At 42.3% G+C, this 25,643-nt stretch overlaps 2 protein-coding genes across 3 annotated transcripts; one reads left to right on the top strand and one right to left on the bottom strand.

The window, feature by feature from the left end:
- Positions 1-992: 992 nt before the first annotated feature.
- Positions 993-6,701, top strand: faxdc2 (fatty acid hydroxylase domain containing 2). The gene is made up of 8 exons (XM_043221681.1): positions 993-1,087; positions 1,631-1,731; positions 1,808-1,911; positions 2,050-2,171; positions 3,775-3,980; positions 4,692-4,797; positions 4,879-5,045; positions 5,847-6,701. The coding sequence occupies exons 1-8, from the start codon at positions 1,079-1,081 to the stop codon at positions 6,004-6,006; spliced, it is 975 nt and encodes a 324-aa protein (XP_043077616.1). The 5' UTR covers positions 993-1,078; the 3' UTR covers positions 6,007-6,701.
- A 593-nt stretch (positions 6,702-7,294) lies between these two features.
- larp1 (La ribonucleoprotein 1, translational regulator) lies at positions 7,295-25,230 on the bottom strand. 2 transcript variants are annotated; one of them, XM_043221676.1, is made up of 20 exons: positions 25,098-25,230; positions 24,646-25,010; positions 20,581-20,648; positions 20,040-20,105; positions 19,804-19,951; positions 19,150-19,284; positions 18,303-18,455; positions 17,529-17,688; positions 16,810-16,954; positions 16,553-16,727; positions 15,905-16,062; positions 13,976-14,422; positions 11,728-11,851; positions 11,390-11,595; positions 11,205-11,311; positions 10,510-10,667; positions 10,295-10,439; positions 9,807-9,916; positions 9,371-9,498; positions 7,295-8,872 (listed from the first exon to the last, which is right to left on the bottom strand). In XM_043221676.1, exons 2-20 carry the CDS (start codon positions 24,911-24,913, stop codon positions 8,741-8,743), a joined length of 3,033 nt encoding a protein of 1,010 aa, XP_043077611.1. In that variant the 5' UTR covers positions 24,914-25,010; positions 25,098-25,230; the 3' UTR covers positions 7,295-8,740. The 2 variants fall into 2 exon arrangements, with proteins under 2 accessions (XP_043077611.1, XP_043077613.1); XM_043221678.1 differs by having other exon boundaries at positions 13,976-14,344; positions 24,646-25,144.
- Between the last annotated feature and the right edge of the window lie 413 nt (positions 25,231-25,643).

Raw genomic sequence — 25,643 nt, 5'->3', positions numbered from 1 at the left:
TTGGCTGGAAACTGTAAATATGCATCGTATTTCCACAGGCCTGGTAGTTGCGTAAAAGAGGTTGGATATTATGTGATATCGAAATCTGAAAATGGATCGTTAAAGAAAGCGTTTTATTGGTTTCGATATCAAATACTTACATTACTAGATTCCCTTCATATTTTGCACTTGATTTGTTTAGCCGGAATTATTTTGTCTGCGTGAAATAATCCAATTTCAGACAAAAATAATGGTTTAATTTGAATGTTTTTAATGGCCGTGTTTGTGTTTGTTAGAGTTCATCATTCAGTTGTTTTTGTTTTACTGCACTGTTTCTGTCTCTGATCCGGAGCTAGTAGAGAATCTGTCAAAGCAAACAAAGTAAAAGTTAGCCTATCTTTTTTGTCTGTTTGAATGGTCATGATTATTAATTACTAATCATCTGTACAGTGTTTTTTCCTCTCGTAGTATCAACACACACTGTCTCGTGTTTGAAGCTCATTTGATATCATCTGTGTTATATGAAGGGCTATATTAATAAAGTTGACTGACCGGAAATAACCGGAAAGAGCAGATACACCACGATAAAACTAATAATTAAAGACGTTTCAGATGACTGGAGAGATGAAGGAAACGTGGAAAGTGAAATCATCACCAGAGAAAATCTGAAAAATGAGAGAAAATGTCTGAAATCTAGAAAACCCTGAATCATAACCCACTTCTTACGAAACACATCACATTTAACAACAACAATAACACTTTATGCTCCTGTACATGAGTGACAGAATATTATAAACTTTCTGTTTTTCCTTGATTAATTCAACAAAGCGAATCTAAAACACGTATTAAAACTAAAAGGCCCGTTTTGACAAGTGTGTCTCCTTCAAATGAATCTCTTAAACGCAAAGCTAATGTAAGATGAATCGATCCCGTGATGAAGTTTATTATAAAGATTTAAATCTAACGCATCTCCGTCTCTCTCTCCCGCGCCGCCTTCTCCGTGTCAGCTGACCCGCGGCGGGCCAATCACAGAGCGGCTCGTGACGCCGTAAACAGCGGGGGCGCGCGCGTCGGCTGTCAGACGCTCGAGACGCACGTCATGGCCGGAGTGAGTCTCTTCACTTTATTACGCTCTCTGTACTTTATTATGTTTTTTACTTTGATTATTTGTTCGGGTTTGTTCTCGGTCACATCATCGTCGGTACACTGTTTACGTTTCGCTCCGAAATCAAGCTCGAGTTTAGTTTACAAAGAAATAAAAAGAGCGCAGTGGTGCTGATGGGACAGATTGGTTTGTTTAGTTTAAAACCTAACTTTCAGACTCGATGTTTCTCGATGTTTCCCGTTTGTTGACACTCCATCGTGTTCATTTGATGAAAGCAGACATGGACAAACAGATTAGCAACAATATTATTGCGTAAAAGTAGCATCATTACATAACAATCAAGTCAGATCATTAAAACAGGTCTATCCTTTCAGTTTACAGGCTGTTGTTTCTGTGGTTGTTTTATCATGTGCATGACTTTACTGTAAGTGCTTCTCGTGCCTGTGTGAAATGCATGAAAACAGTCCTGAGGCTCTTGAGACCAAAAGCAGAGCATTAGTTGACCTGCAGTTACCAGGATGATACTCCTATGATCTTCTCTGTCAGAAGGAGAATACGGGAGGACTTTGGGATTCTCTGAAGAAAGCCACTTTTGTCATCGGATCCGGGCTTTTCTTTCTGGTCGGGTTTAGGAACTCGGTCACATGGTAAACCTTTCCTTTCAGATCATGACCGTGATGCTCTTGGTCATCAATCATTAATGATCTGTTTGTGTTGGAGCAGGCACCTGCAGAGGTTCTGGGGAGCGTCGGGGGATTTCTGGCAAACGCAGTGGACCAAACTTCACCAGGCGCTGGGAGGAAATGAGCCGGCCTTGTTTTTTATCGGTTAGAGAAGTACTGAACCTGGTTTTTAACCTTCAGGTGGCCTGCTCTCTGGACGCTGAGCATGAATCAGATCAGATCAGATGAAGTGATCTTCTGGACACGCGTCTAACCCGGTTCAATCTCTTGTGTGTCTATCAGGGACCATGCTGGTGCCCACGCTGTCCTTCTGGTTGTTTAACGGCGTCCTGATGCTGGTGGACACCACGGGAAAGCCACACTTCATCACGCGCTACAGGATTCAGCCGGACAGGAACAACCCGGTACACAGAACCACGGTTCTCCATCAACACTAACTCTTATCCAAGTCTTTATTAAAAGACATTAAAGATCAAACCTCTAAAGTAGTCAAATAATAAAGAATAAAACTGAATGTAATTTGGCAGAAATTAAAAAAGTATTTGGTCACTCTGTAATAAAGTCCACGTGTATATATATATATATATATATATATATATATATATAAAATATTAGTTCTTGCTAAAGCTGGGCACTATATTTGATATTCATGCAGTTAATTAACTGAACATTAAAGATTAAACAACTTTAATAATAACATTTAATAATTTTTATAAAATGTATTATTAGACTTTTTGCTCTTTAATTCTAAAAACCTTGTTATTACAGAGATCTCATAATCCTTTCTTGTTTTAGAAGCAAATCATGCAGAGATTGTATTAAAACACGAAAAGATCAAATTATTATTAGATGAAGTAAATATCTAAACATCCCTGAATCAAGTGTTTTTCTTGCTTTTTAAATAAATAAATAAATAATTGTTTGTTTTTTGCAACAAGAAAAATATACAAATAGAGTTAGAAACTAATCCTTAGGCTTGATTCAAAGGTAAAACTTAATTTTTTTCTTACTCCGCTGTCTTGTTTTAAGTCAAAAAAATGTTGATTATATTTTGAACGAGACTTAATATCCTCATCGATCTAGTTTCTTGATGTTTAGATTGGTCTGGTTTTCTTCCAGACTTTAAACACTTTCAGAGACTCAAAACAAGTGGATTATTTCTCGTGTATTAAAGCGGTTCTGTTAGTTCTCTATAGGAAACATTGTGTGTGAGATCTGTCTTGATAATTAGATCACTATAATACTGTTCTATTAATATGTTATTATTGCACCTGATGATAGTCCTCTCCTAACAGTTTATCTGAATGAAGAGATAAAGTCCTGCTGCTGATAATACCGTCCTCACCCTGTGCATGATTTCTGATTACACAGCATCTATAATCTTGTTCAGATAGTACAGTGTATAATAATGTCTGTATAATAATGTCCTGTTCATGAGTTCAGAGTTCAGAGATTGTGGGGGTTTTTAAAGGTCTGATAAAATGAATCTATACTCGGCTGAACTAAAGAAACCTTGCTTCGATCGCTGCATGCCTCTCGTTAAAGGAGTACAAAAAGAGATGACGATGATGATATAAATGGGGTATTTTTCATTCTGTGCGGTGGTTAGTTAGAAATAAACCTTTCTAATATGTTTAATTCTAACCTAATTCCATGAATGCATCCTATGTTGTGTCAGAGTCCTGCGTCTGAAGTTTTCATGTTTAAAAGTTAAATACTAAAAGAGAGGAAACTGTTAATACCTTTTTGAAAAGATTACATTTGCATACAAAATAAGTTTGGCCAGTAGGTGGCGGCAAATTCATCTTAATATAGCATATGTATCATCCGTAAAGATATGTAAACTAGTAATATTCAACTTTTCATAAACCAGAGATCAGTGGAGAGATGATTTATGAACCGTTCAACCTGCAGATAACGTATGAATCTCACGTTCCTAAAACGCACCTTTACGAGCGGCTCCCGGATAGAGAGTGTACCTGTGTGTAAAGCCTGCTTGCTGTGCAGGTGGATGCGGAGCGGTTACGGCACGCGGTCAAGACGGTGCTCTTCAATCAGGTGTGTCTGTCCGGCCCCGTGGTGGTGCTCACCTTCCTCCTGATGAAGTGGAGAGGAGACCCGTGCGGCCCGGAGCTGCCCACCTTCCACTGGGTCCTGCTGGAGCTGGCCGTCTGCGGGCTGCTGGAGGAGGTCCTCTTCTACTACACACACAGGTAACCGGCTGAAACATACACAGGAAGGAGAGAAAAACTAACTAGCAGCATTGTACTTCTTAAGTGTACCATTTTATTTTTGTTTTAAAATAAAGGAGTTTGTTTGCACTTTATTTATTTTGTTTGCTGTAAAAAGCATGCATTCTAAGCTCCATGACTGTAGTGTTACAGTGTTCATGAAGTCTGTGTAAGCCAGCAATTCCTGATTTGTCCTCAGAAAAGACAAGAAGTGAGCCACTAGCCAGGTTTCATCACCATATTTTTGCATTTTGAAGCATCGCGTGAGAAATGAGTGAAAAGTTTTGACTTGTGTGAAAAAGGGCTGATGAATTGATGGGAGACGGAGAAGCATTTCACGAATGACTTTGTGCTACGAGACGAAACCTGACTAACCAGCAGACCGCTCTCCAAACAGAAGAGTTCTCAAACGCACAAAGTCCTCCCAGAAAGCTCTTACACGACGCACTCGTTATTTATCATGCGTGACCCTGCACCACAAAACCATCGTCTGAATAGATCGTCCTCCCACTGAGGTCTGCTTTATGATCGGACAATATCTGCCTGAGATACAACTATTAGAAAATTGTATTATAGTGTATTGCCTGCTGCTTCTGTGCTCCAGAGACACAGACGTGAACGTGATCATATTCTGCTGGTTTGTAGGGCAGGTTTATCAGGAAGTGATGTTAAAGATCTCCTCTGCTCTCGCAGGCTGGTTCATCATCCCTCGCTCTATAAGAGCGTCCATAAGGTCCATCACGAGTGGACGGCTCCGGTCGGGGTGGTGGCGCTCTACGCTCATCCTCTGGAGCATGTGGTGAGATCCGAGGGGCCGTCAGAGGCGGGCTCCGCTGCGGCACACGTCTGCTGAAGGCCTCCCTGTCTTGTGTCTGTGCAGCTGTCTAACATGCTCCCGGCTCTGATGGGTCCGGTCCTGCTGGGATCACACGTGTCCACCACCAGCCTGTGGTTCACCGTCGCTCTGCTGGTCACTACGGTGTCTCACTGTGGATATCACCTGCCCCTGCTGCCCTCGCCCGAGTTCCACGACTTCCACCATCTCAAGTAAGATCAGGACTTCAGACAAACACCGGTCCTGGGCCTGTGATCCACTCACCTCGTAGTAGTGACTTCTCAAGAACCGGGCCATACATAGTTAATAGCATAAAGTCTCAATGCATAGGAAATCCCCAGAACTGGATCTTGAATAAGTCTTAAATAAGTGTCTAATTAAAAAGTCAGAACTGTGTTATTAAGAAATAAATTGGAAGAAGTTCAGAAAGTTTAAATTTGTCATTTTGATAAAAAAACGTCGGGGTTGTGTTTTAATCATTAAGTCACAATACCTTTTAATATTTTTTATTCTGTTGAAGTAACGGCACACACAGGTTTCAGGGATATATTCCCTTCTCTCCACGTCTCTTATAATCGGCTCTGAAGCCTGCAGGCGTCTGCTGTGATTGTACTGTTACAGAAAACATGTGATGCGTGTACAGTATGTGTGTGATATGATGAAATATCAAAACAACTCTCTCACAGCTTTTCTCTGTAAAGTCAATGCTGAGCGTCGTGTTTTAACATATAGCTGTCTAACGATGTCCCACAAACAAACAGAACTGTGTAACACGTCCAGCCCTTCCTGAATCTAACCTCAAGCTCACGTCAGATCGGGGTCATCGGGAGAAAGCTCAACCCTGCTCCACTTTCAGCTCACGAGCAACCTTTATTCTCAGCAGATAACAGCCAGACTCTGACCAGAGCTCTTTGAACGTTTCATCTGTGATGTGGATGAAGATTATCACACACACACACACACACACGTGTCTTGACTCTGTTTCCGTATCAGTTTATTCTGTTCCTCTCCAGGTTTAATCAGTGTTACGGAGTGCTGGGAGTCCTGGACCGGCTTCACGGCACGGACGAGAAGTTCCGTAGCTCTAAAGCGTACGAGCGGCACACGGTCCTGCTGGGTCTGACGCCGCTGAGCGAGAGCATCCCTGACCATCCCAAGAAAGCCCAGGAATGAGCGGAAGAGAACCACAGCGAGCGTGAACACACTACGAGATCCTCGGAGCGGACGGATCCGGACTCTGGACCTACTGCTGAATCAGATTCGTCTCAGAACATTTATACAGAGATCAGTCGTTTTAATTCTTTGTTTTAACACTGAAATGTAGTCATGTTTTTATGGGAAGGAACACTGTACTCTTTCTGTCCCTGATGATTCTTTTATTATTTACATTGTCAGTAATTCTAACGCACATCTCAAGATTCATTAAATAAGAGTTGAAGTAAAAAGTGAGTGTGTGAATGAGTGCTTGTAGTGGAGGACAGAAGAGTTTCTGAGAGGCTGAATGAAAACTGAGGTGTTTCGAGATAACCGAACCGCTCTGCTTTCACTCGTCAACGTCCTTCACTTCATCACGAGAAGATCAGACTCAAGACAGTGCTTGAAGGAGGTCAAATAAAAGACGTCCTCTTTCTCAAGCAGCACAGTCTCGAGGGAAACTTCTGAAGAGTTTAATAGTTGATTTAAAGCCAGACTCAAACAGGAAAGTTCACATGTATTCATTTTAAAACGTTATCTATTGATTCTACAGATATTTTATGAACTATATATATATTTTTCAATGAAATGCTTTAAAATGATTGTAAAACTAAAATTGCTTGTGCATAATGGATTAATAAAATCAAAATTAAAGCAAGTCAATTTTACAATTATTACAGTGACCCTTTTTTCTGCATCAGACATCACTCTCCTCTCCTCTGATCTGATCTGATCTGATCCTCTGTAGAACCGGTCCCTGAGTAAGTCACGATAGTTTGATGAGCACCAATGAAACCCAAGACTGCTGCAAACTAACCTGAATCTTACCTGAAGCCTGCTGCAGACACTTCAGTTTTTACACGGGTAAAGAATCAGATGTGAGCAGACACACACACACACAGAGTTTTAATCAGGTATCTCGATCTTCTGCTGCAGTGTCAGAACCAGAAGAACCCGAGACAGACTCAACCCAGAAGAACAGTCTCAGAGACGACTCGAGAGAACCGTTTAAAGTTTTAGTCTTTAGTTTTAGTTTAACATTTTCTTCACTTTAAACAAATGAAATGTCGCGAGTGTCCGTTTAAAGGTTTCTTATAGACACCGTTCTTCTGGACCCGATGATGATGATCAGATCTCAGTCTCACTGGATTATTAGTTAATGACCAGATGAAGGTTTGGAAATCTTTGACGTTTGTTCAGCAGGAGAAAACACTGACAGACAACCGTCCTGAACGGCTTCTGCTTCACACAAAAGCTCAACAGCTGCTTTAAGGGTTTTGACCTTTTTAATTGTTTTTTTTGTTCGTTTTTTCCATTATTAAAGAAAAAAATTCTACAAATTACAAATCACACTAATAGCAATCACATCTGCCTATAATTCAGATGAAGTGTTATGATACAAGATTTCAAGTATTTTACAGTTCCCATTGTTCTTCTCTCAGTAAGCCGTGTGTGTGTGTGTGTGTGTGTGTGTGTGTGTTTATGGCTCTATGAATGACCTCTGAAGACGCAGCGGTGTTAACGGACGAGAGGCTTTAGTTGAATAAAAGGCTTTTAATTACATGAGCGATCACAAGATTTTCCTGGTCGAGGTCTGACCACAGCTACTCGGAATGAAGAAGCCTATCGAGGGAAAGCAGGAACTGCTAAACGTGTTAATACCAAATAAAACTCAAATCCAAACATTACCAGAGAGCGAGAGATGAATGGAAACAAACAGGTAGGTGTTGGTATGGCAGCCGAATTCATGTGAAAGTCCATAAATTATATCAGAGACTGGAATATTGCTTATGATCCGAAAGCAGTCGGTGAAGTTCTCAAATGCCTCACTCGTCATCATCATCATCATCATCATCATCATCATCATCATCAGTGTCTTTCTTCACGATTCCAGTTGATACCCTGAGGTCAGTTTCCCTTTGGTCAGACCGTCCTGCTGCTTGCATGAAGAAAAATCAAGAAGTGATACTAAAACCAGGCCGTGACGACCCCGAGCTCGAGCTCAGACGCATCCAGGCCAGCATAAAAAAAAAAGAATAAAAAAAAAAGATGCACACGTAAGGCAAATATATCTCTATAAACAATAAATGACACGTACAGCCAGGCGGTGCAATGTCTCATAATTTCTTGAATTCATATGTACACTAGGATTAACACTCGATGGGCCGGGGACAAACTGGCACCAGATCTGTTTCCTCGCAGGCCGCGAGCTGAGGAGGGATCCGCTGTAACAGACACATGGAGGAAAACAGAGGATTTGGCAAGCGGGGCGTTAGTGTCACAGTGATGCCCAAGCCCTAGAAAACCTACCGACGTCATCCGGCTCAAACAACTGCAGATCACATGACTTCTGTCTCATCCGGGACCTACTCTATAGTCACCAGCAATCTTACCCTTCAACGCAATCCTTAAAAAAAACAAACTAAAGCGAATAAATCGGGGTGGAATCACGCGCCGTATCTCACGCCGGCCAAATAAAAGAGCGACTCTACTGAGGATATAAAGCAGAAACAAAAGCCGTTCTGTACCTCAACGATACAAGAGGAATAAAACTTCAAAGTCTTTAATAAAAGAAAGAATGGAAGAATTCCCCGTGCCCTTGGCTGTCCGTCTCTGATGCTGTGAGCGAGGAGGAGGAGGAGGAGGAAGAGGAAGAGCCTTGATTGGAGGGTGGCGAGCCGTCGGGTCATGCGTGTGCGGACGGGTCAGACGCTCATTTGGGCGCCGCTGCTCGCTGACCCGAGGGTTTGGCGTCATCTCTGGCCTGCGTCCGGCTCGAGGGCTGGCGGCGGCGGCCATCTCCGCTGGACGGGTGTCTCTTACGGCCGCCGTCCTCCATCGGCGGCTACAGGACGGAAAACACACGGAGCGGTCAGCGGGGGCTGTCTGGACACTGCACTGGGGTGTGTGTGTGTGTGTGTGTGTGTGTGTGTGTGTGTGTGTGTGTGACAGCTTCACATTACGAGCTAAAAATCACAAAAATGAAGATCAAGATTGAAAAACAAAACCCTAAAAACAGACTTCAGAAAGATGTACTGGAAGCCCTGTTCACTTAATAATAATAATAATAATAATAATAATAATAAGACCAGAGCAAGCTAGCGTTTTTTCGCAGAAAGAAGAAAACAAATAGAACACAAAAACAATAGAGAAGCTAGTTTTAAAAGTCTTAAAGGTGTTTTTGTGAATTCTCAAACCTTTGAGATTTTTAAAGCATTTGTATTATTTCTCAACAGATGAGACATGTTTGTAAAAGATGTTGTAGTGCATGCATATTATAATTATTATAAATATAAAATGGTCAAAGAAGGAAGATCTGTTTTTGTCGCCGGCTCGTACTCACATCCACCCTGAAGTCCTCCAGACGCTTGAACTTTCTTAAATACTCCTGCAGCTTGGGGTCAATCTCCATGTTCTTTGTTTTAGAGTATTTGAGAAAGGCCCAGAACTTCTCGAGTCCGTAGAGCTGACCTGACAGACAGCAAACAAGAGAAATCCGTTTAGAGTCAACTATATCAGTGTTTGGATCGTCTCTCTTTAGTGGCTCTGGAGAACACGCCGTTTGTTTTAAATACAGATTCACTATTCAACAAATCAGATTTTATTCTTTCAAACACTTAGGCAGGATGTTGTTTTTCTGCCGTTCTGTTTCAACACAAATCGTGCCATTATCTAGATTACAATAGAAAATAGATTTCTTTGTGAATCCCTACAAGACCGAATCGTGATTCACACGAGAACTGATTCATTCCCTCCATCCTTGTATTTCAGACACAGACCTGCTTCGTAGTCTTTCATGGTCTCCTCTTGAAAATCTTTGAATATGTCCGGCCTGAACTTCCTCTCAAGTCCGTAGCTGTAAAACCTGAAGAGACACTCCAGACCGTACCTGAAACACGACGCATTAAAAACACACTGAAACACGACGACGGGCACCAATGGTAGCATGCACAAAAAATAAATATTAATATTATTAATAATAATATTTATTATTAATTATTGTTAATAGTAATTATTATTATCATCATCATCATCATCAATAATTATTAATTATTACTGTTATTATTGATAAATATTACTATTATTAATAATAAATAATTATTATTACTATTAACAATAATGAATAATAATATATATATAAAAAATCCAGCTTTTGATTACAAGCTCAGATATTTTTCATCTGATACCAAGAAAATCAAAGAAAACTAGCAGGCTGTGATTCAGACCAGGACTGATCAGGACAGATCTGCTGTGTTTGATCTCATACCTGTAGCCCTCCTTCCCGTCCTCCACCACCAGCTGCCTGAACTCCTCGTACATCTTCCTGTTGAAGTGATCTCGGAGGAAGAAGGACCAGAAGCGGAAGAGCGTGTTCATCTCCTGGGACTGTCCGATGCCGAGCCGCTTGCGCTCTGTGGGATGGAGAGAGACGTGAGCGAGGGTCGGAGGGAGACGGCGCTCCGGAGCAGGACGCTAACTCACCGTTCAGGCAGCGCCGGCGGTACTTGTGATAGACGTGCTGCGTGAAGCCGTTCTCCTTCAGTAACTCGTGAGACGGGTGCTGGAACTTAGGAAGAGACTGAGGCGTGCAGCCGAAGTTCCCCATCGCCGTGGTGCCTTCAGACGGGCTGGCGTTCGAGCTGCGGAGAACATAGAACCACGTCAGGAGTCGGCTTTTACTAGAACACGGCTCCAGATCACACCTGATGATCCTGAAGAGCTTGAGGAGCCGGATCTGAGGTTTTCTTTTTTTTTTTCAAAGCTATGAAACTCCATGTATATATTTAATAAATATTAATGTATGTATGTATATATATATATATATATATATATATATATATATATATATATATATATATATATATATATATATATATATATATATATATATATATAAATAAAATCAAGTACATTACTATAAATATAAATGTATACACATCATGTAAACAAAAACTTCTTTTGGATGTAATCACTTCTCAGCACTACTTTTTAATACACATGACTGAATTTTAAAACATCTAAAGTTTAGCATCACTTTTTAATTCTTCAGTATTTATCATCCATTGTGCTGCACACACACACACACACACACACACACACACACACACACACACACTTCTGTTGACCCTGACAAAGACGTGCTTTCAGGGAGGTGTGTGAGGGTGGTGTTCACGGACCTGACGGAGGCGGTGCGGGAGCGGTGCTCTCTGGAGTCCATCACCCAGCCCACGTGACACTCCATGGGCGGATTGGAGCTGTGCCGCGTCTTCCTCTTACGAGGCGTCTGAAAGAGAGTTCATCCGTCAGAATCAATCTGGTCATCCTCACTCGCTCATGATCCCCAGCGTCTGTAGAAGCTCACCTTGGCGTCCAGCGGCCGTCCTTCCTTCACCACGGGGTAGAAGCGGGGCGTCTGCGTGGGGTCTTTGAGGCGCGGGGTGCGGGGCGTGCGGGGCGTTCTGGCGCTGCGGTAGCTGGGCGAGTCGGGCACGGCCGTGGGAAGAGAGCGGGCCATGGCCGACGGCTCCGGCGCACCGAACAGCTTGTTGGCCAGGGCTTCTGTAGGGACTGTGGGGAGAAAAGGATTAATATGAAACATCACCACACACCCAGCACTCAACTTAATCATTCATCAGCAAGAACATCACTGGTTTAGTACACAGACTAAGACCCGGTCGAGGTGCTTGAGGTCAGACTCACTCTGCTGGGGTCGCGGGGGTCCTGGAGGAACCTCCTGGTTGGGGTCAACGGGGGGTTCAGGGGTCAGACAGTCGAACTGCTCTCGGCTGATCAGGTGCACCTTCTTGAAGTTCTCCACTTCTTGCTGGTATTATTATAACATACAGGAGAGAGGACAGTCAGAAGACTTGCTCACATGCTCATTTTGTTAGTACTTGAGGGTATTTTTTAATTTATTACACGGTGTACAAAAAAAAACACGTAACATCTCGTTGCAACATTTGACAAAAATTTGATTTAGGTTAAATTCCCATGTTATTAAAGATGAATTGCTATGCAGTGCCGTGTCTATTAAAGACTATATTGGCTTGATTAGACCGCAGTGCTGACCTACAAGTAAAAACATTACCATTTCTGAAGTATAAGTATTGAAGTTAGTATACAAACTGAATTCAAGTTATGACTAGTCCAAGAAAACATAACCTGACTAACTTAAGACTAGTCTTAACAGTTTACACAACCAAGGCCCCCCAAACACTCACACTCTCACACACACACACACACTCTACACACACACACACACACACACACACACACTCTCACACACACACTCACACTCTCACACACACACTCACACTCTCACACACACACTCACACTCACACACACTCTCACACACACACACACACACACACTCTCACACACACACTCTCACACACACACACACACACACACACACTCTCACACACACACACACACACTCTCACACACACTCTCACACACACACTCTCACACACACACACACACACACACACACACACACACACACACACACACACACTCTCACACACACACACTCTCACACACACACTCTCACACACACACACACACACACACACACACACACACACACACACACACACACACACACTCTCACACACAGCACAAGAAGCAAAAGCAGTAGCAGCTTTAACGGACACTTCTCGCTCGTACCTGTGAGCCGCAGCCAGCCATGACCCCAGAGCCGCTGCTCCAACAGTAAACCGAAGCTAACGCTATCTGGCTTTTCTAGCACCGCTGGCCGCGCTGGACCCGGCACGTGAACGGCACAAAGAGAGACACACAAAGGACCACAACAAACGCCCGGGTGCAAGACCTTTCTGTGCCGCTCGTCCAGAAACACGGCGCTAAAGAACACGCTCTCAGCGGCCGCCAGAATGGACACACACCCAGAATCTGACAGAATCAAACTCAAAGACAAAACACATCTGGACACATGACCGAGGCTCAGTGATGCGTGCGCTTCGGCCAATCAGATCGCTCGCATCTGCTGAGAACGGCCCGATCTCTGCTGCTTTTCATCACAGTTTAAACTTGTATTGTCGGGGCACTCAGTTTATTTCACAATAGTTATTTTACCTTTATATTTTCCCCTACCCTCACTAAATCTTATATCATTTTAAAATCATTAAACCAATCGGAAAAGGAGTATCAGAGGAAATCAGTATTAAAAGGTGCACTACAAAAGGTGGCACAGAAGTGGCATTTAAGTACATTAACAGACCTTTTAAACCGAGGTTTCATAATGTTATGAGGTTAATGTTTTACATATAAAGTTTGAATATAGAAATCAATTAAAATAACTGCAATTCAGAAACAATGAATAAGTGAACAAATGTAAGAAAAACCACCAACTCTCTGACACTGAATCATTCACTCAAACGATTCATTCGAACTGAATTGTGGCTAGATATGAATTATAACTAGATTCGTTTAAAAACTGATTCATTCGTAAAAAACACCGTGATTTGGGGATTAGAGTCGAGAAAAGTCAGACTACAGGGTTCCTAAAACCTAAGTGACTTGAGATATACTTGTTTTAACTGCTGTATAAAATCAGACTAACTTCATAATCATTAAAAAGCCGTCATTCGTCTCGATTCCACAAACTCTACACTGAATCTATTTACACTTTGTTTGTAATAACGTGTAAATAAAGCTTGAATTCAACACTGAACAAATCTTTTTGTTTTCAGCAGTGAGTGGATCCTGACTCAAACTATAACCGAGTCTCACGTTCAAGAAACCAACAGAAATCATCTAGGTCCCTCGTCTAGTACCGTCTCTATTATCTGGTCCCGTGCAGACCTCTACTGTAGAGCGCCATCCTGTTTTCTCTCTATTACTGGTTTAGATTTTGGGCACAAAACATCCCAGAAGCAAAACAGAGCTGAACGTAGCTTTGTTCCTGTGCAAGCCGTCGGAGCTCACCTTGATCATGGCATACTCGGGCTCGTACGTGTCGTCCCAGAGGTCTTGTTCGTAGTAATAAAGTCCATCGTTAATGATCTTGACCAGTTCGCTGGTCAGTTTGGAGCGCGAGGTGTGGTTCCCGGTGCGGTCTCCGCCGGGGTGCTTGCGCAGGTACGGCGGCGTCTGAGTGACGATCAGGATCTTGTTGACGTCCCGGTCGTCGATCTCACAGTCCGAATCCTCGTCCGACCAGTCGGTGAAAGTGTTGCGTCGGCCGTCCATCTGCTCCATCTCCTCGTCGAACATGAAGTCCAGCTCCTCCGGCTCGTCCTGCTCCTCTCCTGCAGACGGACCGGTCAGAACCGGCGTCCGGGCCTCTTCCGCTTTCTGCAACAAACCGTCCGTCAACGACACATCAGTTTCACACACACCAGATCTGAGGCGGCCGTAATCACAAACGCGTGCCTGCAATGTTAGAAAAAACTAGTTTTAATCATTTATTTAGTAACGGGGTATATTTACCCCAATTCTAATTAGTTTGTGTGTCATTTGTCAAAGAGGACATTTGTAATGTCAGCTGCAGACAGTCTCCTAATGTTCTGAAGTCGTATGTGGAGTTCCACAGGGTTCCCCCTTAGAACCCATCTTGCTTTTAATTGACATGCTCCCATTAGGGGCTGTAGTCCAAAGCACAATGACTTCCAGCGATACGTTTTAAGGTCTGAGGATCTGAATGGTCTTGATGTCCTTCAAGTATGTTCAATAGATTTTGCAAAATTGCATGGCTTTAAACTTCCTGTAATTAAACACTGAAAAAACGTGTGATAATTGGTCAGAGCTAGAGTAAAAATCATATTGAACTTCTAAACAGGGCTTTTCAGAATAATAAGCAGGTAGGAAGAAGTTTGGGTGTTTATTTTGATACTTAACTTGTCAAAGTTGAAACAGCTTTGGTTTTATCAGTCAGAAAGATTCATGATGACATGATTTTTGTAGACTATTGTAATGCTTTGTTTTATATTGTAATTTATTGCTTTTAGAATTTGTGCATGCCCAATTAAAGAAGTTATTTCATCATATTACACATTTTAGCTTCTTTACATTGGTTACTCATTTATTTTAGGATGTTAAGACTCTTTAAACAGCTTGCCACATTTAGCTGAGCTGCTGAGACTTTTCCAAGAACTAGAAATAAAACAAAAGGAGATTTGGATTTTCAGCAAGAGCTCTAAAACTATGGAGTTAGCCACTGGATATTAAATAATCTGAATGCATGCCTGTTTTTAAATGTAGACTGAAAACATACTTGTATAGATATTTGGTAATATTTGGTTTAGTTTTATGATTGTGTAAAGCACTGTGTGTGCCAGCTTTAAAAGAGCTTTTACTTCATTTTGGGAAATATGATATATGGAAAACATAGCTGTTTTTAGTCATAAGAGATTGATATTTATTGCATTTACTGTTAATAAGGAAGCACTTTCATCATTTTGTTTACAATTAAACACTACAGAACACACTTTAGTTTTTAGAATCTCACGTAAGTCTAGTTTTCCACCATAAATTCTTTTCCCATTTTATTTTTCATTTATTAGCCAACACCACTTTAGAAAAAGTGTCTAATAATATTGATTAATAGCTTAATTAAGCAAGATGGTGCACAGCTGTATAAATGAAATGAAAACGCCTTGTTTGTATGATATTCCTTTAAAAAAAGATTACTTTGAGAATTCTATTTTACTTGGCTATGCAATAGTAATATTTGTCACAATTTCTTCAAGTTGAACCAGACTTTTAATCTGACGAGCTGAGATGAAGGTCTTTCAGTTTGTGTGTGTGTTCCTCTCAAATCAAACTGATTAAAGTGACTCTCAGAGCAGCTCTGGAGATGAAGTTCATGTCCTCAGACGCACAGAGAGTATGTTTGAGTCTGTAGTGTGTTTGTACCTTGGGGCGCGCCGGTGACGGCCGAGGCCTCTTCTTGACTTCGATCCACGACTCCGAGTCCAGGTCGGGCAGACTGGCGGACAGACCCTTCGGCATCAGCTTCAGGTTACTCACATCCCCAGCCTTCTGCTGCACCGGCGTGGAGGCCCTCGGAGAACCTGCAGACAAACCTTCAGTCACCACCTCAGCAGAGACCAACCACACGGTATTTAAAGTGATATCTTACACTGTCTGGCGTTTAAGGAAGCCAAACAAATGACATTATATATTGTAAAGCACTAAAAAAAAAAGGTAAATTAATATTTCTTGGGTATATTATTTTTGATTTAAACTACAGTAGGGGAATACAATACCACTTTCTACTTCTACACTTGACAGATGTTGAATTTGAAAACTCACAGTACTTTAAGCTTTTGACTGAAACGACAGCAGAGCTTTTATTTTGAAGAAAAGCTCCAGCTTCAGTGAAAACGCGTCTCAAGTGAAACGCTGTATTCATTTGATGTGAAAATAAAGCCTGTGTTTCTAAACACCTGATGAAGGAGTTCTGAGAAGAGTTTAAGCTCGTTTCGTATCGTCACGTGACCAGCTTTGCTCTTGTGATATTGATAATATCATTAACGTAACATCCCCTTTACTCGCTCTCACCTGTCTGCTTCTCCACAACGTTCCTGGGAACAAACTCGGGGCAGTTGATGAGCTGCGAGAAGTCGGTGTGTGAAGGGTCCGGTAAAGCCAGGCCGGGCAGCGGCCATTTATCAGGCTCCTCCTTGCAGCGAATCTTCATGTCGATGATGTCCACCACCTTACTGTCCTTCAGGGCCTGAAAGAAGAGCAAACGGGCCGGGTTCAGACGCGGCGGCTCAAAGCGGGACCCGAGCTCTGAGACGGGAGGAGGATCTGACCTCTATGATGAGGCGGACGTCTGTGGTCAGAGCCTGGACTCGGTGGAAGCTGGCGATCAGAGCCACCGGCAGGAAGCCCTCCTGATCCATCTTCCTGCGCAGGAAGAAATCCCTCTCCAGGTTGTCCACGCTGAAGTAGTATTCACTGCAGAAACAAACACCATCTCAACACGGGCAGAGGACCAGACAACTCCTCTGATGAACATTCAAGCATTCGTGCGTCTCCAGCATCTCAGAGCCTGTTCTACAGCGCTTAGTTCAGTCTGGAACATTAGAGTATTATTTGCCGTTTTAAAAAACTCCAGTAGACTTCTACATATAACAGAAAAACATACGTCCTTGAGCTAAACACTTGTCTGTGTGCGTTCTTAAAACCACCTCGTGCTCAGATTCTGGTGGAAAATGTAATTTTTACAATTTCAATACCAGCTGAAAGCAACATTTTTTAATCAGGTTATTTATGACTCAAACCCCTTCTCTGCCTGTCCACCATGTTTGTAGTTTTTAAACACTTCAGTGTAGTCCTAATGAAGTCTGCTCAATGCATTGTGGGTAATATTAGCCATCAGAGTGTAGGGTTGGGGTCTGAATCAAGTCTGTGAGCATCTACGTGATTTTCTGATCTGCAGACCGGCTCTAACCAGCGTCCGCTCCTCGACTACAAATGAGCTGAAGTTCAGAGGAAGTGATGTATTTCAGGCCTGACGGGGTTCACTCACATCTGCCTCTTGATGTAGTCCTTCAGAAGGTCCTGGTCCACGGCGTACAGCTCGGCGCTGCTCATGTTGTCGTAATAGTAGGTGACCGTGCTGTTGAACTTCTGACCGCAAGCACCGTCCTTCCCGTCATAGCCTTTATAGCCGTAATAATCATAATGACCTGAAGAGACCAGAACAGACCGGATCAAACCCTGGAAGAGCTCCAAACCAATCAAACCAATCTCTTTTAACCCTCTCGGCAAATTACCTTGGTTCTTTTACTTCAATAATAAAATACAGTTAATTCATTTTATTAAAATAAATTATATTTATGCAAGAGTTATCTGCATAAATACACCTGAAACTTAAATTAGAATTATTAAATTATAATTATTATTCTTAATTCTGTGCTCCGAACTTTGATTTAAGTTTTGGTTAATTGTTTAAAAATAATATATTGGTAAGACTTTAGAATAGGGAAGACTGATTATTAATAGTTAGTTGTTAAGTTTAGGTATTGTGTATGAATAGGGATGTAGAATAATGTGTTTAATTACTGCTAATAGATGGCTAATATTCTAGTAATATGTTTGCTCATAAAAAAAATAAAAATATTAACACCTTAAAATAAAGTGTTAGATTGGTTTAAAATGATACACAATATATATTTTCTCTAGAACTGCAAGAAAATCTAAGCCATATCTGAAAAAAGTCATGTTAGAAAAGACTGTTTATGGAAACTAACCACCGAAAAACAAGTGTGACTGTGTTTTAATCACAGATGGAGATGTCTACCTCTGCCGGCTCCTCGTCCTCGTCCTCGACCTCGTCCCCGGCCCCGGCCCCGGCCCCTGACGCTGTTTCTGTACGGAGCCCCCTCGCTCTTCACGCTCGACACCTCGTCGTGGTCGTCCTTGAACTCGTGATCGTACTTCCCGCTGTGCCAGTCTGAAACACAGGAACCGCTCAAACACTCACGAGACGCCTCAGGAAGAGATCTAACGCTTTCAAAAAGAGCTACTGTTGGGAAATATTATTATAAAGCAAAACAGTCAATGTGTTAAACATTTGTGAAGCACAGCTGATTTTTTTCAGTGTTACATGATCCTTCAAAAGTCATTCAGTTCAATATATTCCCATAAAAAACAGCTACTTTAAATTTGAACAATTTCCCTTGTTTGAATGCATTTCTGATTCAGCGTAGAGCGAGTGGGATCTTTCCATCGGTAGTTAATCACTATATTAGCATCGATATGTGTGTGTTTACAGAGGAGGAGGAAACTGGAAGCGAGCTAGCATTTAAGCACTTCCTGTTCCCTCCGTCTCGAGTCGGTGTGTGTTTTTTGGGAGTTTGGGTAAATCCCTGTGGTTTATTAACTTAAAGTATTTTCCAATTGCAGTCTAGAATTTATACAGTACAATAAATCTTTAAATAACCAATTAATATTTAATAATAATTAATAAAAGACTCATTTAATGCACTTTTTTATGTTATGTACAGAAATGTGCTTTCATTTAGTTATTCACTAGACTATATTACAAATATCTCATTTCAGTTCTAGTTTTGTATTTCTTTCAGATAAGGTTCATGTAGCACGGATTAAAATCCCCAGTCAGTGTGAACGAGGCGGTGAAGGAGCACCTCTCAGGTCGTTTCTGCCGTTAGGAGGAACTCGATGGGCATCGAACTGACGAGTGTTGTTCCTGGAGGCCGAGCGCTCGCGGGGACCCTCGGACTTCACCTCGATCATCAGAGGAACCCACTTGTGCTTATTTCCTGTGACATCAGACGAGCGTCACAACAAGGGAGCGTTAGTTATGAAGAAACGAAGTACAAAATACGATATTTACTGATATATATATATAAAAATAAACTGCAGTTTAACTGCAAGTCATTGAATTGAACTTGTTTTTATCTGATTCTATCCGGTCTCAGTCTCATTCACACTGGTGTCTAATGAAGTCTAATTAGGATATAATAACCACAGTAACAACCTTTTAATAAAACAACTGCACTGTACAATAAAAGAAAATGAGTATTTCACAGGTATATTATTTTTGCGTGATCTATAGTAAGGAAACGACAACACTTTGCTAATTTCTACACTTGTTGATGTTGAATCTGGGCAGTATTTAAACGTCCCTCAGTCAGAAGCTCATACAGTACTTTAAACTCTTATTCTGAAGGAAACATCGGGGTGTAATAAACCAGTCGTTAAAAACAATCATTAATCCCCAATTAGAAGTGTAATCATTCACATTCCAGCTTTAAAATAAAAGATGAAGTTTCAAACACCTCGCTTCTTTTGTCCGTTCTTCTGCGACTCCTCGTCGGTGTTTTTCTCTTCTCCAGAGTCGTCTGACTTGGCTTTTAGGTTCTCTTTGCTCTCTTCGTTTTCCCTCTTTCCCTTGGACTCTCGTTTGACCACCGACTTCTTCACCACCTGACCGCATCACAGACAGATAAACGATCACAATCGAGCCCGTCTCTGTACTCTGTGCCCTCAGAAGACGGCTGAGATCGAGTCGTACCTGGACCTCTTTGGTGGCGATCTCTCCGGGGGTCGGCCAGTTGTTCGTATCTCCGAAATCCCCCACCTTCAGAAACAGAGAGGACTCTAATCACAGTAAAACACACAGCTTCACCTCCTAATTCAGGGGCGAACACCTCCAAAAGGGATTCAGCATATACTTACTACAACTTAGAAAAGTGAAAGGATCTCTTCAAGCTATATTAATATTTGCTCGATTTAAGTCACACACAGAATGGTATTTTTACAGTTCATTATTCACAGACATGATTTCACTAAGTGCACTGATTAACTTTCAATATAAAAAAAAATGACTAAATTTGCACTAAATTACATTTTGACTTGATTGTGCCTGTGTTTCGGTGACCCCTGACCCTGGGTCACGACCCCGTTCTGAGAACCCCGATCCATAATTCATATCTGAACACTCATGAATAGACCTGCACTAATCTTCTGGACCGCGTGCAGCACTAAAGCTGAGATCAGGACGATCTGACGCTCGTGTGAACGGCTCTCGGTCACTGATCTGGAGACTCGCTCACCTTCCCGCCGCGCCTCATTCTCGTGTTTCCCGCCTTCACCACCTTCGTGGGCCCAGAATGCTCTTGAGCTGAAAAGAGAGCATGACGGTTAAAAACAGCTCTGATTATGAGCCTTAAACAGTTAGAAACGGGTTCTAATGAACAATATAAATCACAAAAACAAACGCTTTTGAAACATCACTCAGTAAACCTCCAGACGGCCCGCTCTCATTCGTGACACACGGCGGCATTTATTATGAACGATTGATCCGTGATTCCCAACATATCCTGAGTCTGAGGTGCTTTAATATTCATTTGAGAACAAACCCTGCCCCAAACATCTCCACGAGAAGCTCTAATCATTTAAACTGCTTAAAACACATTCTTTTTAGAGCGGATAAACTACTCATTTTACTCTGTAGTAATAGTAATAACCACACTGTTGATTACATTCTCACATAAAAAAAAAAAAAATAAATATATATATATATATATATATATATATATATATATATATTATTAATTTATTATATATATATATATAAAATAAATATATATATATATAAATATATAATAATAAATAAATAAATATATAATAATAATAAATATATATATATATATATATATATAAATATATAATAAATAAATAAATATATAATAATAATAAATAAATATATATATATATATAAATATATATAAATAAATATATATATATAAATATATAAATATAAATATATATATATATAAATATATAAATATAAATATATAAATATATATATATAAATATATATATATAAGAATTTATTCCTGCAATTATAAATTTATAATCTACTTCTAATCAAGCTTTTTTTCCCTACAGTATAGCATACATTTATTGATATATTTCCACCTCATTGTGATCAGACCCATCAGATCATAGCAGAAAGTCTCTTCAAACACTCTCCTGACGTCGTGGAGTAAAGTAAAGCAGTTCTCTTTTCTGATGGACGGCAGCGTTAGAATCTCAGGTCTTTGGGTCAATAGCTTTTAGAGATTTAAAAGGACGCTTCACCCAGAAAACGTTGTGAGTTGCAGGGAACCGCTGACATGTAGAACCATGTGTTTGTTTCTCAGTGAAGTCAGCGCACACCCAAGTCTTTGGTTCCCAACGTTCTACTAAATATCTTTTATTTAGAGTTTCTTCTGCTGATCATAACTGAAGACAGACGACCCGTCCCTTTAAAGCCGCTCTAGAGAGCTGCTCCTGATATTTGACGGAGCACACGTTTCTGCCGCGTGGATCAGGAGTTTCTGGCATGGGCCCAAATAGAAAAGTGTGTGTAGATTAATGAGTTTCAAGCACTGCGTCTGTGATTATGCCGCAACAGCTACACTGATCTAGAACCAAGAATGAGAAAAACCTGGAGACAACGGATGACGTGGATAATTCCAAGGATGTTCAGCTTCTTTAAATGATTGTCTGGTTTCAAATTAGACTATAATCTTAATAAACATGCTTCCATGACTAAACAGTTTCTAAAAGAGCGGTTTAATATCACTCCAAATAGAAATGAGGCAGGTTTTGCTCAGCTGACGTCAAATATCAGCCTGAATCAGTTCAGATGAGTTTAACAACCCGCTGCCCGTCAGGCTTTCATCTCCAGAAGAGAAACACGGAGGAAAACACGGATCCTTACAGTACGTCTGACGCAGACGCTACAAACAAAACATGACTTCATCGACTGTTTTGAAGTCTCTCAAAATGATTATCGTGAATCTGACGAGTGAATCAGTGTGAATCTGAACTCACGAGTCACTGTAATGATTCAGAACCGCTTCAAGTCACCGGTTCTTCACGAGAAAAGCAAAGCTTCATTGACGGTCGACATTAATAAACATTTCATGACACTCACAGAACTCTCCTGTGATAAAACTACACAAGATGTGAAACACAGCCCTGACGCTGAACATACAGAACATCAACAGAACCGCCGTGAAGCCTCCAGACAGGCTTCGATGTGAACTCTCCATGTTCTCCAAGAATGGTTATATCTACTTGGTTTCAGCTGTATAGGGTTAAAAAAAACCAAACAAAACGCCATTTTTCCAACATGATTATGATCACAATCGCACTGAATTAAAAAAACTAATTTAAAAAAAGGAAAGAGAAGAGATGGTGCGTGATCAACGAGTCCTCAACGGCAGCTTTACTCGAACGCTGCGTCACTCTGCGCGCATCAAGCATTATTTTGACAATTCCCAACATCTCTGAGGAGCATTTCGCTTTATAGAGATGCGTCTGTAGATGCGTTTCCAAATGCATTTAATTTAAAACGAGTGCGAGTGAAGAAATAAGCGTTTAACTACCGCACTGTAGACAACATGGAGTATAATTATGATTCCTTTACCCTTGTGATCATGAGCACAAAAGCGCCATGTAGTACACTAGATATGAATACTATCAATATGCACTGAGTAGGGCTGTGACGGATCACTTGGCAGTCTCCAGGATTCCTTCTGAAATATCCGAAAACGAAGCTTTGGAAGCACATGTTAAGAGATTAATGATCATTTTCATTCTGGGGTGGAGTTGCCCTTCCATGCATGCAAAACAGACACCAGATAGCATTTCACTTCCAAATCTGCTAATTGTCCTGAGAACGTCTCCCACAGAGGCCCTACAGAGCATCACAAACACTACATGCACGAAACTCCTCTCGATATACTTGAAGCGATCCCTCAGAGGCTCAGCTGACTCTCCTCACAGCCCGGGTCACATGGCACGAACCACGTTGTCCTCCTCACGCCGAGGAACTCTGGGATAGCGGCTGAATGAACCCCGCTGCCCGGCAGACCTTCACCGCGACACTTTCCGCTGATATAAAGCGCTGCTCTCAATGAGGTCCGCCTGCATATTTACGTTCGCGTCAATCTCGCGGATGAATATTCATCAGGCTAGCTCTCGGGCTAACCGCTAGCCGACACGCGTGCGTCAATTAAAACCCGGCACCGGCGCGAACCGGCACGACGGACCCCACAAAGCCGCGTTCCGAGCCGAGAGCGGATTCGAACCGGTTTCACTCGAATCCGAGCGAGTTCGTGACGAACACGTGCATCTCACACGTGTTCTGCCACAAACGAAAGGCAGCCGCGGCGTTCGGCGAATATGGTTAAATATCGCAACCGTGCACCTCGCTTGGCCCGGCAGCACGAAACGCTCAATAATGAGGCTTTTGAGCAGCTCTTTGCTAATAAAGCGCCATCGGTCCCGGCCTGTCAGACGAGCGCAAACAGAACAGGCCGCTAATGCTAATGCTAACCCGATAGCCATTTGTTCAGAAAAGCGGCCGAGGCCGAGAATAACGATGCGTTGAAGGTCTGAAATGTAGTTTTGAGCTCACACAAGCAGGCTCGCCGCACATTAGCACGTTTTTATGTGAACGTGATGATGTCTGGAGCCCCGCATCACCGACTCGAGGCCTAACCTGACCGCAGCTAACGCTAGCTCTCGCTGTCATGCGTCTCCCGAAACTCACAGAAAGCAGCGTTTAAATCACAAACACGACGCCTGCTGCAGACACACAGAGCAGAACCGGCGCGATTGTAGCGACAGCCAACAAAACACCGTGTGGGTCGACATTATCGAGGTGCATTTTAAGCCCAAATCCGCAGAACATTAATATCATGTTCCGCGAGGACGTTTCGTCGGTTTCTGCTCGTAAATGAATCGAAAAGCAATTCTGCGTCTCCGAGAACGCGTGGACAACCTCAGAAGGCGATTTCTCGGTGTTTCGAGTTTCTGCAGATTTTAATATCGCAGATTTTTAGGCAGCTGCCTCACACACATTGTCCGAACAAACCGCACGTCCTCGGAGGACAGGGTCGAGGTTTCAGGGGATGCGTGGACCTCAACTTCACGAAACTGACCCTCTGGACTGGTTTCGTCGTTCAGGGTCACAAATGACATCAGAGACACACATCTCGCTGTCTGCAGACTAAAGTTAGCGCCCTAGCTAGGGCTAACCCGGGGCAGAAACATGACACGTCCGCTCCTCACACACACACACACGGGCCCGGGCTGTCGGTGATCTGACCGGTGATACTGACCGTGCGCTGTCTGTCCGTTGACTCCGCTCATCTTCTTCGTCCAGGGGTTCACCTTGGGCGGCGGAGCCTCGGTAAACTCCTTCTTTGAGGCGTCTTCTTCCGCCGGAGCGGGGCTCTCCTTCTCCTGGTCGTCGCTCTCGTCTTTCTCGTGTTTGAGGCTCTGCTCCTTCACCGAGAAGCCCTCGTCTTTCTCGGCCTGGCATCGCTCCTGCTCCTCCTGCTGGAGCAGCGGGTTTCTCGGGAGGAGAGCCTCCACCTCAGTGGCCATTGCTCCGCTAACAAACGCCTCAAATCCTCCGCAACGTGCTGCCAAAAGATCGCCGCTCGACGCGCGCCACTCCACCCCTAGACCAGCCGGCTTCAGTCTAAGACGCAGAGTGGTGGAGTGCGGTTAAAACATGTAAAAGAACGCCGGAAAGCTTTAAAAACTCGGGCCAGGCTTCGCTACTTACGGCAACGTGAAAGAACCACGCGTTGAACGTGAGCGCGCACGTACGCGCAGCGGGGCGTGGCGACTCCAAAGCGCGGCGTCACGTGACGGCCCTGCAGACGGCGCGTGTGCGCGCACGCAGCCCCGCGCCTCGATTTGGGAAAATCTCTTGATAGGTTTTAGTTTCCTAATGGATTTTTTTAATGAGGAATTTGGAGGACAAAAATAGCAACACTTACAAAACAGGCCACAATGAAACCTACGTAAAGGTTGAACAGTGTTTGTTACTTAAAAAGTTAAGTAAAATGTAGAGGGAATTAATAGTCCTGTATGATGCAAAAATAGTTGTCTAGTTTACTACTACCTTTTAAACAATTTAGTACTAACAAGCAGTTTTTGGTTTCATTATAACCCGTTTTCGGCCAAATACATTTTCTTTTAGAGTAGAATTGTGTTTCCGGACGAAGCGTTTCATGAAATCATGTAGTTCTGGTCTGTGCTGCAGTCAGATACAGCACCGCTTCATATTTCAACAAATGATTGTCTGCAGATCCGGCCCAGATATCAC

The sequence above is a fragment of the Puntigrus tetrazona genome, chromosome 21 (assembly GCF_018831695.1).
Source record: "Puntigrus tetrazona isolate hp1 chromosome 21, ASM1883169v1, whole genome shotgun sequence".
In the NCBI taxonomy this organism is placed as follows: domain Eukaryota; kingdom Metazoa; phylum Chordata; class Actinopteri; order Cypriniformes; family Cyprinidae; genus Puntigrus; species Puntigrus tetrazona.
Note: the sequence above shows the minus strand (reverse complement) of the source record. Positions and strands in the feature narration are given on the sequence as shown.

Bases quoted from the DNA above. Each gene is read 5' to 3' on its own strand.
- larp1 (XM_043221676.1), bottom strand. From the start codon at position 24,913: ATGGCCACTGAGGTGGAGGCTCTCCTCCCGAGAAACCCGCTGCTCCAG. The intron at 19,285-19,803 runs GTGTTTGAAACT...CTGATGTCACAG, and splicing joins GAACGGACAAAAGAAGCGAG to GAAATAAGCACAAGTGGGTT. The intron at 8,873-9,370 runs GTGAGTACGAGC...TCCGTCCTGTAG, and splicing joins TGGAGGACTTCAGGGTGGAT to CCGCCGATGGAGGACGGCGG.
- faxdc2 (XM_043221681.1), top strand. The intron at 1,912-2,049 runs GTTAGAGAAGTA...TGTGTCTATCAG, and splicing joins GCCGGCCTTGTTTTTTATCG to GGACCATGCTGGTGCCCACG. The intron at 4,798-4,878 runs GTGAGATCCGAG...GTGTCTGTGCAG, and splicing joins CTCATCCTCTGGAGCATGTG to CTGTCTAACATGCTCCCGGC.